This window comes from Rhinatrema bivittatum, chromosome 8 (genome assembly GCF_901001135.1).
Source record: "Rhinatrema bivittatum chromosome 8, aRhiBiv1.1, whole genome shotgun sequence".
In the NCBI taxonomy this organism is placed as follows: Eukaryota; Metazoa; Chordata; class Amphibia; order Gymnophiona; family Rhinatrematidae; genus Rhinatrema; species Rhinatrema bivittatum.
In genome coordinates, this window is record NC_042622.1 from 248,857,303 (window position 1) to 248,869,974 (window position 12,672).

General features: G+C 48.1%; 1 protein-coding gene across 1 annotated transcript in view; it reads left to right on the forward strand.

Moving 5' to 3' along the window:
• The window catches only part of CHAF1A (chromatin assembly factor 1 subunit A), a 384,823-nt gene that overhangs the window by 275,148 nt on the left and 97,003 nt on the right, over window positions 1-12,672 (forward strand). The window contains 1 exon segment of the mRNA XM_029614524.1: window positions 6,072-6,324. Coding sequence (XP_029470384.1) covers window positions 6,072-6,324 — 253 coding nt within the window.

A 12,672-nucleotide genomic window follows, 5' to 3' on the forward strand; every position in this document is an offset into this window, starting at 1 on the left:
ATGGAATGGTTATCAATGATAAGAACATAAGAAAATGCCATACTGGGTCAGACCAAGGGTCCATCAAGCCCAGCATCCTGTTTCCAACAGTGGCCAATCCAGGCCATAAGAACCTGGCAAGTACCCAAAAACTAAGTCTATTCCATGTAACCATTGCTAATGGCAGTGGCTATTCTCTAAGTGAACTTAATAGCAGGTAATGGACTTCTCCTCCAAGAACTTATCCAATCCTTTTTTAAACACAGCTCTACTAACTGCACGAACCACATTCTCTGGCAACAAATTCCAGAGTTTAATTGTGCGTTGAGTAAAAAAGAACTTTCTCCAATTAGTTTTAAATGTGCCCCATGCTAACTTAATGGAGTGTCCCCTAGTCTTTCTACTATCCGAAAGAGTAAATAACCGATTCACATCTACCCGTTCTAGACCTCTCATGATTTTAAACACCTCTATCATATCCCCTCTCAGTCGTCTCTTCTCCAAGCTGAAAAGTCCTAACCTCTTTAGTCTTTCCTCATAGGGGAGTTGTGCCATTCCCCTTATCATTTTGGTAGCCCTTCTCTGTACCTTCTCCATCGCAATTATATCTTTTTTGAGATGCGGCGACCAGAATTGTACACAGTATTCAAGGTGCGGTCTCACCATGGAGCGATACAGAGGCATTATGACATTTTCCGTTTTATTCATCATTCCTTTTCTAATAATTCCCAACATTCTGTTTGCTTTTTTGACTGCCGCAGCACACTGAACCGACGATTTCAATGTGTTATCCACTATGACACCTAGATCTCTTTCTTGGGTTGTAGCACCTAATATGGAACCCAACATCGTGTAATTATAGCATGGATTATTTTTTCCCTATATGCATCACCTTGCACTTATCCACATTAAATTTCATCTGCCATTTGGATGCCCAATTTTCCAGTCTCACAAGGTCTTCCTGCAATTTATCACAATCTGCTTGTGATTTAACTACTCTGAACAATTTTGTGTCATCTGCAAATTTGATTCTCACTCGTCGTATTTCTTTCCAGATCATTTATAAATATATTGAACAGTAAGGGTCCCAATACAGATCCCTGAGGCACTCCACTGTCCACTCCCTTCCACTGAGAAAATTGCCCATTTAATCCTACTCTCTGTTTCCTGTCTTTTAGCCAGTTTGCAATCCATGAAAGGACATCGCCACCTATCCCATGAAGATGAGTTGGTTCTGACCCCTGCTTTGATTCTGACTCTTCTCTGGTTTTCTACCTGTCCTGACCCAGACTCTGTCTTCTCGCTGCCTGCCTCGACCCTTGGACTGAACCTAGATATTCTGTTTGCTGCCTGCCATGACCACTATACCTGGACTCTGACTGCTCTTTGAGGGACTCTCTCCTAAGCCCTGCCAACCCCTGCAACCCAAAGACTCAACCTGTGGGAAACGGGGCTGATACAGGTGAAGCTCCAGCTCCTGCCCAGCAAGGGCATTTCTGCCTGCTGTCGGCATGGGCCTACTAGGCTGCATCAACCATGCCACAGCCTGAGGGCTCACACCTGTGACCCTGATACAGGGTTTCCAAGAAAGAAGGTACTTTCCAGTGCATCTTGAAGATGAAGCATGTCAACAGGGTACTGAGGATACCTTTGTTTTGGATAAAAACACTGAAGTTGATCTTCACAATGAGGCACAGGGAGTTTAACATCCCTGGATTTGACAGAAATCTATCTTCATATTCCTGTCAGGAAGGACGATCAAGATTCCTATACTTTGCAATTCACATAGGAAACTTCCAATGCAGGGCATTGCCATTTTGACTGGAGACAGTTCCCATAACTTTCTGAAAAATGATGTTCATAGTGGTAGCAACCTTGAACTAGGAGGGGAACCTGTTTCCAGTAAAGACCAGAACAGCCTGCTCTGGTTGGATACCAAGAATTTGGAAACAAAGTAGATCTGGAGATCTTGGGTTATGATTACAACCCATCTTGGATTATTATTCCACTGATGCCAGTCTATTTGGTTGGTGGGTTCACTTGGGATCAGGTAGATTGGGGACCTCTGGAGGACAGTTGATCCATTAGTCATTTGGAGACAAAAGCCATAAGAGGCCTTACAGTAGTTTTGTCCTGATCATGCAAAGACAGGCTGTATGAATCCTCTCAGGCAGTGTGATAGTGGTGGCATATATGAATCTTTGGAACAGAACAAGGAATACTCTGGTTTCCGAGTAAGACCAAGGTGGATAGATGTTAGCTGTAAACAAGAGGAAGATTAGGAAGGGACTGGATGCTCTGACACAGTCATAGCCTCCACACAGTCTATTGTATATCTTTTCCCCATGGCCTCTGATAGAGTGTGAGCTACAGCAAATGGCCAGAGTTCAAATCGGGGGATCCTGGTAGTGTCAGATTGGTCCAGACACCCATTGATTATGGTTCTCATGAGGATCAAGGAAGGAGAATCCCTCAGGCTACCGCAGAGTAAAGGGTACTCTGATACATATTGGCATTGATATGTGAGAATCCAGCTCCATTTGGTCTTATGGCCTGGCCATTGAGAGAGGATGCATCTAACAAAGAAAAGTTAAGGTGGCTTCTACTTTTTCACAGACCCGCAAGAGATCCACTTCCTTGATTTCAGTGAGGGGGTGTAGGATTTTTGAGGCTTGGTATGTGGATAGGGTGATTTCCCCTTGAAAGAAGTCAGTGGCTGTGCCTTTAACCTTCTTGCAGGAGTATCTAGAGAAAAGCCTGATGCTTAATTCTCTCAAGGATCAGGAGGCAGCTATTGCCTGCTGCTGGGGCATTTATTTATTTATTTATTTTTAGTTTTTATATACCAATCTTCTTGCATTAGATGCAAATCAAACCGGTTTACGTTAAACAAAGAACTTGCCTGTAGGCGGTACATGGAACCATTAACATATAAATTATATTAATATATTATATTATAATATAATATATATATTATATAATATAATATATTAGTATATATTAACGTATAACGCATTATATAAAACTCATCACTGGCAGCACATCCTGATGCCTCATGTTTTCTGAAGGGTATGAAACACATTTGATCATCCAGGAGGGATTTGCTTACCTTGTGTGATCTGAATTCTGTTTTAAGAGCCTCAAAAGAGCAACTCCAAAGGGTATGTCCTTGAAATTTGTGTTTCTGGTCACAATATGTTTTGGTGAGGTGGATTTCAGAGCTTCAGGTTCTTTCCAGTAGGGAATCGTTTCTAAGGTTCTCCGCTGAGGAAGTGTTGATCTGTACAGTTCATTCTTTTCTGCCTTAGATGGTTTAACAAATTCATCTTAATCATACAATTTTCCTCCCTCCCTTCAGGAAGAATTCTTTGAAGGGTAGTGAAGATTTTTACCAATTGGATGTTTGCAGGTTGCTTCTATTATAATTGAAAATGACTAATTCTTTCAGGAAATCTGACATTTGTTCATCCTTTTCAGTGAATGGAAGAAGGGAGAAGCTGCTTCTAATGCTTGATGAATGCAGAGCCAACGGTCTCTTTGATCTATTTCTAAAGGTTTACCATTTCCAGAGGCTCATTCAACCAGGGCTCAAGCCTCTTCTTGGGCATAATTTCACCTGGTTTTTCTTTAAGAGATATGTAGGGTGGCTTCTTGTGCATCCTTGCATTCATTTACAAAGCATTATTGTCTGGATGTTCGAGGATGCTGCCTTGACTTCTGCATTTTGAGAGCAGTTCTAGCAGTATTCCACTGAATCTGCAGGATGGCTTTAGTACATCCCACTTGTCCAGACTGATATATCAGGACAAATAGAAAGGTGAAATTGTCATATCTGCTAACTTCCTTTCCTTGAATCCTGCAGGACCCACTCAGACTGCACGTTGCTTGATCTGTTCTTTGTCAGTGGAGGTTTGACTTCCAGTCTTGCTAAAGATATCTGTATGTATATAATTTAGATATTTGGGGTTAAAAGCCTTGTTTAACCTCTCTTTAGTTTATTTAAAACTTTTTTCTATACTGACATTCATGGGAATATCACATCGGTTTACATTAAACAGGGGTAACCATTAACTTTGGAAAATAGAAATTACATATAACGTAAGGAAGCTAAACTGGGGAGAAAGGGCTAGAGTAGCAGAGTCAGGTACCAGAAGAAGTATGGTTACAACAAAGAGTATTAATTGTTTAATGATATATGATGATATATGACTAATTTACAATATGTACAAAATAAAGTTCGTAAGGCAAAACGAGGTTAGGTAGTTAAGGGGTAGAAAGGGGGGCGGGTGAGGAATAGGAGACTGTGGGAGGTACTGTGAATTGGAGATGGCGGGGTTAAGTAAAGGCTTGTGTGGGGAGATTGCTGATGGTTCTCGTTCTGCTAATGTTGGAGGGTGGGGAGGAATTGTGTTTAGCTTGTTACAGAAAATACTAGCGGGCTGAGATCACAGGATCCTATATAGGGTGATAACATTAAACCAGTTACTCTGTCTGCTGGTAGAGGCATATAAGCCACTTGTCTGGACTGGTCTGGCAGGCCTCAAGGAAAGGAAGTTGGCAGATAAGACTAAATTTCACCATAAGCACATTAATACTTTGTATGAAATTGATGTTATCTCCTGTTAAAGTGGGGCAGTGTGGCTGTAGAATGTATATATTATGACAGGTAAATGGATAGCAAATACTGTCCTAGTGCCCAGGTAATCTTAGTAGTTGGATGTGTTGTGCATGTACATGAATATTTTGTTGTGCATGTGTTGTGCATGTACATGAATATTTTGTAATCCTATAGATCTGTCATATGGCATCTTTGATTTTTTTTTTTCTGTAAAGCAGTTTGTCAAACTAATTTAAATCTGTAACTGGGCCAATAGGTTGTATATACTGAAGGAGGGGAGATATGATAGACATTCAGATACCTGAAAGATATTAATGATACAGAGAAGATGAGCCTTTTTTAATAGAAAGGAGGTTCTAGAACAAATAGTGGTCTAAGAGGATCTGAGGCGATAAACTTAAGATTAACATCAGGAAGAAATTTTTTATGGCAAGGACAGTGGAATGTGTGGAACACAAGCAGACTTTTAAAGGCAAGGGTTAAGCACCGAGGATCCTTAGTTTTTGTAAACCCACCATGATTGTACCTCAGAACAACGGTATATAAAGAAACAAAATCAATATACATAAAATAAAAAACTATGCATAAGGATATAGGATTTTTAACAGACACACAAAGTTCATTCACCTTCATAAGCATCTCAGCTTTAACCAGTAACAAATTTGGCCAAAGAATTATGTTCTTATAATGCAATAAACTCCATCTCTGAATTAAGTTTAGAGAGTTTAATTATTCTAGATGCCACTTTGAAAAGCCAGGTTTTCAGTCCTGTTTAAAGATCTTGAAATCTTATGCACCTGTAATTCTTCAGGCAAAAATGATTAAAGTGTCCTCCAAAACAGATTCAACAACTAGTTTTGAGGTTGCCAGAATGAAGGCAAAGTGGGTAATAAAAAATCTTAGAATTCCTAGCAGAAATGAAGGTACTCACATAGCCAAATCTGAATGACAGGACCCAGGAGGCTGGATGCTTGGATAGCAGCCATACTGGTGTTGGTGGCTGTTCATATTATTTCAGGGCTTATGAATTGATGTAGGGAGGGGTGCTGGGTGTGAACTAAGTGGGGGGACCTTGTATGCTTACCTGCCTAATATGGTGGAGTAGAAATCGGGAAGACAAAAGGAGCTGTCCTGGATGGTGGGGGAGATATTTTGCAGCTTGTCACTTGGCTTGTGACTGACAGCTGGGATATAGCCTTGTATTGTGGATAGGAATAATTGGACAGACTAGAAGAGCTTGTTGGTCTTTTTCTACCACCATTCTCTGTGTTTCTGTGTTGATTGGAAAGTGCTTTGTTTGTGGTTTTGTTTGGGTTTTTTGGGGGGGGGGGGTTCTTCTGTTGTGTGGGACAGAGAGTGATTCTAATGGCTATATAGGCAGGATTCCTTTAGTTGTTTTTTTTTTTGGGGGGGGGGGGTGCTAATGTATTACCTCAGCATTGCATCCACTTTTATTTATTTATTTTTTTGTTAGGAAAAGATTGATCCAGAGCATCAAAAGGTTCATCAGAAACTGAAGGCAAAAGAATGGGATGAGTTGCTTTCAAAAGAAAAGAAGTTCCATGTCCTGCAGCCTGTGGTGATTGGATGTGTCTGGGAGGATGCTGGTGTTAGCAAGGAACTCAGGGCATTGCAGCGGTTTGCAGTCTGCATTCTGGAATCTGCAGTTGCAGAGGAAGAACTGGTGCAGGAAATGAGCACAAAGCGTGCCGCAAAGGACCAACAAAGTAAGACCTAAGGAGACCTTCAGATTATCTCTGCAATGGTCTTAATTTGAGATCCAAATATTTTTTTAAGGCTTATTTCCTGGCGTGTAGCCAGATGGACTCAGAACCAATGGGATAGTATCCGCGTGCTAGCAGTTGGAGACGGATCTGACGTCAGCACGGGGTATATAGCCCCACAGGAAGCGCAGCGATTCAGTAATTTCCATCTCCAAAGCAGTTTGGAGTGCCTACATGCTGGTTCAGCGTGCTTTCCAAGCCTACTTTAATTTTCTCTTTTTCTCATTCTAGATTCTACTTTTCTTCTCTACAAACGACTATCGAGCCCCGCGCTCCTCAGGGGACGTTTCTGTCACTCCCCCCAGTTGAGCTTCCCGGGGCGCTTACCGTTGCCCCCCGGTGGGAAAGTCCTCGGTCCGGCCGAACCGCAGCAGGGACACAGCCTCCCGGGGGAGACTCGGGTGTGGCTCCGAGGCCCTCTGTCCCGGCGTGGACGAGGTAGCGGGTGCATTTCCTCCAATCGCGGCGGTGAAAGGTACCGGCCCTTTCCCCCCGCAGCCGGAGACCGCCTGTGTTCCAGCCTAGAAGCGCCGAAGATCGGGTAAGGCGTACATCTCTTCGCCCAGGTCTCCGAAGTCTCGAGGATCGGCGGCGTGGCAAGCCGTGGAGGACGCCATTTTGTGGCCCTATTCAGGTATTCCGCGCCCGTAATGGGTGCGGCTTTCTTCCTCCTTGTGCGTATATTGTATTGTTTTCGCATATTGGCTGCCACTGTGAGTATATGCCGCATATTATTGAAAGCCTATTGCATGCCATAGAGCGTATATTGCTAAACGGCTTAGTGCTGATTGCCTATTGAATACCATTAAGCGTATATTGCTCTCTGCTTAGTGCTGTGTGCCTATTGCTATTTGTGCGCCTGTTGTATTACGCGCCTATTGACGCCGCGTATTATTGCTATTGTGCGCCTGGTGTATTGAGCGCCTACTACTGCCGCATATTATTACTATTGTGCGCCTGTTGTATTCAGCGCCTACTGCTGCCGCATATTCTTCCTATTGTGCGCCTGTTGTATTAAGCGCCTTTTCCTGCCGCATATTATTACTATTGTGCGCTTGTTGTATTGAGCGCCTTTTCCTGCCGCATATTATTACTATTGTGCGCTTGTTGTATTGAGCGCCTCTTGCTGCCGCATATTATTATTATTGTGCGCCTGTTGTATTACGCGCCTATTGCTGCCGCATATTACCGCTATTGTGCGCCTGCTCTATTAAGCGCCTATTGCTGCCGCATGTTACCGCTATTGTGCGCCTGCTGTATTAAGCGCCTATTGCTGCCGCATGTTACCGCTATTGTGCGCCTGCTGTATTAAGCGCCTATTGCTGCCGCATATTATTGCGCGCTTGTTCTATTTGGTATGGATCAGCACGCAGCCGCATCCTCAGCGGCGCAGCCGCTTGTCTCAGGCATTTCAGCCCTTGGCCTCTGCTCTGCATGCCACCTTAGAGCCACACGCAGTACTGAGCCAGACTCACTATGTGCCCAATGTGAGGCGGCAGGGGGACCCTCCGGCCAGGAGCAGTCTCAGCCGCAGTTTCTTGACAGTTCCCTGGGGCTACCCCGGATTTGGGGGGCAGTCTTGACCATTCGGGAATCCCGGGGGATCTTGTACCCCGGCGATTAGAGGCTGCTTCCATTTCCTGGGTGGATCTCTTTAAGGGGATTCATGCCTTCGTCCAGATGCAGACGGCTTCCCATCCCGGCCCTACTGTCCCTGCTGCTCCGGTGGTTCCTGCTGTTGCTGCGGTTCCTGCGCTGGCTGCATCTGCGGCGCCTGCTGCGGCCGCCGCTACGGTGGCAGCACCTAGGGATCCTGTGCCTGGACCCTCACAGCCTTATCGGGAGCGGGACCTCCCGCCACTGGACAGTCCAGATCAATCGGACCAGGAGGTTTCGCCGGACGAGTCCGACCTCCCGGATGAGGGGGACCTCCCCCCGGGGATTGAGCCATATAGAACCATGAGGCGGTTCTTCCCTAAGGAGGACCTCTCGGACCTTGTGACTCAGTGTCTGGCGGAATTGGATATCACTGGTCCCAGTGCTTCGGTACCTTCTGCGCAGAACCCCCTGCTGGAAGGTCTTCATCCTACAACTCGCCATTTTCCTTTCTTGCAGGCAGCTCAGCAACTCATAGATTTGGAATGGGCGGCGCCGGCGGCTTCCTTCAAAGGGGGCCGGGCCCTGAAAGGCATGTACCCGTTGGCACCGGCTCTCCAGGACCTGCTGGCATATCCTCAGGTGGACGCCTTAATTAGCGCTGTGGTCAAGCGCACTACTATTCCAGTGGAAGGGGGGACGGCCCTCAGGGAGCCCCATGACAGACGAATGGACACCATTCTGAAACAAACTTTTGAGGTGGCAGCTCTTTCTTTGCGGATTGCGGCCTGCTGCACTGTGGTGACACGTGCCTGCTTGTCTCAGGTCAGGAACAACGCTCCAGCGGCTGACATGGAGTCCGCTCTTTCCTTCCTCACTGATGCCGCATCGGATTTGGTTCGCACTACAGCTAAGGGGATTTCATCCTCCGTAGCCGCCAGGAGGCAGCTCTGGATCCGGCCGTGGTCAGCTGATGCGCCTTCGAAGTCTCGTCTCACCAGGTTACCCTTTCAGGGCTCGTTTCTGTTTGGCAGTGACCTTGATAAGCTAGCCACTACCTGGGGTGCCTCTCCTGTGCCTAGACTTCCGGAAGATCGATCCAGGAGGGGACAGCGCTCCTTTCCACGGCCCTACAGGGGTAGGAGTTCCCAGCGCTTTGTTCCGTATAGAGGGCGCTATCAGGCGACTCGTCCTCCGGCCAGGAATCAGTCCTTTCGGACCAAGCAGCGCAAGCGTGGGGCTGGCCCGGGCTCGGGCCCCGGTCGCGCCCCGCAATGAGAATTTGCCGATTCATCTGGGGAACGAAGCCATAGGGGGTAGGTTGACCCTCTTCTACCCCAGATGGGTCGAGATTACGTCGGACCAGTGGGTCCTCGCCGTTATCCGGGAAGGATATTATCTGGATTTTCATCTTCTTCCTCCGGACAAGTTTGTGGAATCTTCATGTCCCCGGCACAAGAAGGCAGCGTTAGAAGCTACCCTGGCGAGGCTCCTGTCCTTGAACGCCATCCTCCCAGTACCTGCCTGGGAAGTGAATTCTGGACACTATTCCATTTATTTCATGGTACCCAAGAAAGGGGGCACTTTTCGGCCTGTGCTGGACCTCAAGTCAGTCAATCGCTACTTACGGGTACCGAGGTTTCGCATGGAAACTCTGTGCTCCGTCAAAGCCGCTGTCCAGCCCGGAGAATTCCTCACGGCATTAGACCTGTCAGAAGCATATCTTCATATTCCGATCCATCCGGATCATCAGCGCTACCTGCACTTCAAGGTTCTGGGCCGCCACTTCCAGTTTCGGGCTCTACCCTTCGGGTTGGCCACGTCCCCTCGGACATTCACCAAAGTGGTAGTAGTGGTGGCAGCGGCACTCAGGCGGGAAGGGATTCTGGTCCATCCCTACCTAGACGACTGGCTGATCAGAGCGAAATCTCGAGAGGAGAGCCTGCGGACAACCGACAGAGTGATCGCCCTTCTGGAAAGCTTGGGCTGGGTAATCAACCTCAGCAAGAGCTGCCTACTGCCTTCCCAGTCAATAGAGTATCTGGGAGTGCAGTTCGACACTCGGGCGGACACGGTCAGTCTTACGACCAAGAGACAGTTGACACTTCGACAACGTATCCAGTATCTGATGAGAGCCAGTCGGCCCATAGCCTGGGATTATCTGCAGGTTCTGGGTCTCATGGCATCCACCCTGGAAGTGGTGCCTTGGGCGCGGGCCCATATGCGACCTCTACAGCATTCCCTGCTCTCTCGCTGGAGCCCCCGTCGACGGGACTATTCCACGCACCTTCCTCTACCGGCCAGAGTTCGGACCCAGCTGCGGTGGTGGTTGCAGTCCAACCACCTGAGCAGGGGGTCGAAGATGTCCTCGCCCACGTGGACCTTGCTCACCACGGATGCCAGCCTGAGCGGCTGGGGAGCACATTGCGAAGAACTCACCGCGCAAGGGCGATGGAACAAGGAGGAGTCAACGTGGAACATCAATCGCCTGGAGGCCCGGGCAGTCCGCTTGGCATGCCTTCGATTCGTTCACAGACTACGGCACAGAGCTGTCAGTGATGTCCGACAACGCCACCACGGTGGCCTACATCAACCGGCAGGGCGGAACCAGAAGCCGACAAGTATCTCTGGAGATCGCCTCACTGATGGTTTGGGCAGAGGCGAATCTGCAAGACATCTCCGCCGTCCACATTGCCGGGAAGGACAATACCACAGCAGACTTCCTCAGCAGAGAAAGCCTGAATCCAGGAGAGTGGCAGCTGTCCCCCACAGCTTTCCAGATGATTGTCGATCATTGGGGGATTCCGGCCATGGATTTACTGGCGGACAAGTCCAATGCTCAAGTACCCAGATACTTCAGCCGCAGGCGCGACCCGTTCTCGCACGGCATCGATGCCGTGGTCCAGCCATGGCCTCCAGGGACTCTACTATACGCCTTTCCTCCGTGGCCTCTGCTGGGCGCCCTCATCCACAAGATTCAGACACACCGGGGCCTAGTTCTTCTAGTGGCACCAGACTGGCCAAGAAGACCCTGGTACGCGGACATGAGAAGACTACTGGCAGGGGAGCCTCTTCCCCTGCCTCCTCTCCGGGACCACCTACGTCAAGGTCCCATTCTACACGAGGATCCAGCTCAATTCTCTCTTACGGTCTGGCCCTTGAGAGGGCTAGACTGAAGAAAAGAGGTTACTCGGGGCCCGTGATTGATACACTCCTCCGAGCTCGCAAGTTTTCCACATCCCTCACCTACGTACGGATCTGGAGAGTGTTTGGAAGCATGGTGCGACACTCACGGCACAATCCACATGCCACCACCATACCTATTGTGTTGGATTTTCTGCAGGATGGGCTTCAGAAGGGTCTCTCCCTCAGCTCCATCAAAGTTCAGGTAGCGGCACTGTCTTGCTATGGTGCCAGGAGGGATGGCAAGACCATCGCCAAGCACCCAGATGTGTCTCATTTCCTGCTGGGTGTCAAGCATATTCGTCCGCCACTAAAGTGGCCTGTGCCCTTATGGAATCTTAATCTTGTTTTGGATTTCCTCACGGGATCCACCTTCCGACCCCTTCGGGGCTTGTCTCTCCGGTCTCTCACCTTGAAGTTGGTGTTCTTGCTGGCGGTGTGTTCCGCACGCCGCATCTCGGAGCTACAAGCACTGTCCTGCCGTGATCCCTTTCTACGAATCACTCTGGAGGCTATCCATCTTCAGACGGTTCCCTCCTTTCTCCCTAAAGTGGTTTCACAGTTTCATCTTAACCAAACTATATCCTTGCCTACCACGGTAGGTTTAAAGAAATCTGAAGAAGGCCGTTTATTACGCCATCTCGACATCGGCAGATTGCTGCCCCGGTATCTGGACGTGACACAAGTCCTGCGAAAGACGGACCACCTGTTCGTCCTACACAGCGGGAAGAAGCAGGTGAAGCGGCCTCTCGTCCCACCATTGCCCACTGGATTAAAGAAGTTGTCAGAGCAGCCTACATGGAGGCTGGGAAGGCTCCGCCTCTACAGGTTAAGGCTCATTCTACCAGAGCGCAAGCAGCATCTTGGGCTGAATCCAGGATGCTGTCGCCGACAGACATCTGTAAAGCAGCGACGTGGTCCTCCCTTCATACCTTTTCCAGGTTCTACCGTCTAGATGTCCAGGCCAGGGAGGACTCGGCTTTTGCAAGGGCGGTACTACATGGTCCTCAGGCAGCCTCCCGCCCCGGCGGGGAGTAAAGCTTTTGTACATCCCATTGGTTCTGAGTCCATCTGGCTACACGCCAGGAAATGTTGAGATTACTTACCTGGTAATCTTCTTTTCCTTAGTGTAGACAGATGGACTCAGCATCCCGCCCAGCTGCCTGTGTACATGAGTTTTCACCGGTTCCAGGTGAGCCAGGGCATTTGTTTACCTAAGAGCGTACACTCTACCAGTATCTGCGCTTTCCGGTTGTGAATGCTGGCGGTCTCCAGGAACTGTCAATCGGTCAGGGGAATCCTGTTTTCACTTTTCACTGAGCGTCAGTACACACATCCATAACAGCTTTTGCAAGGAAGATTACTGAATCGCTGCGCTTCCTGTGGGGCTATATACCCCGTGCTGACGTCAGATCCGTCTCCAACTGCTAGCACGCGGATACTATCCCATTGGTTCTGAGTCCATCTGTCTACACTAAGGAAAAGAAGATTACCAGGTAAGTAATCTCAACA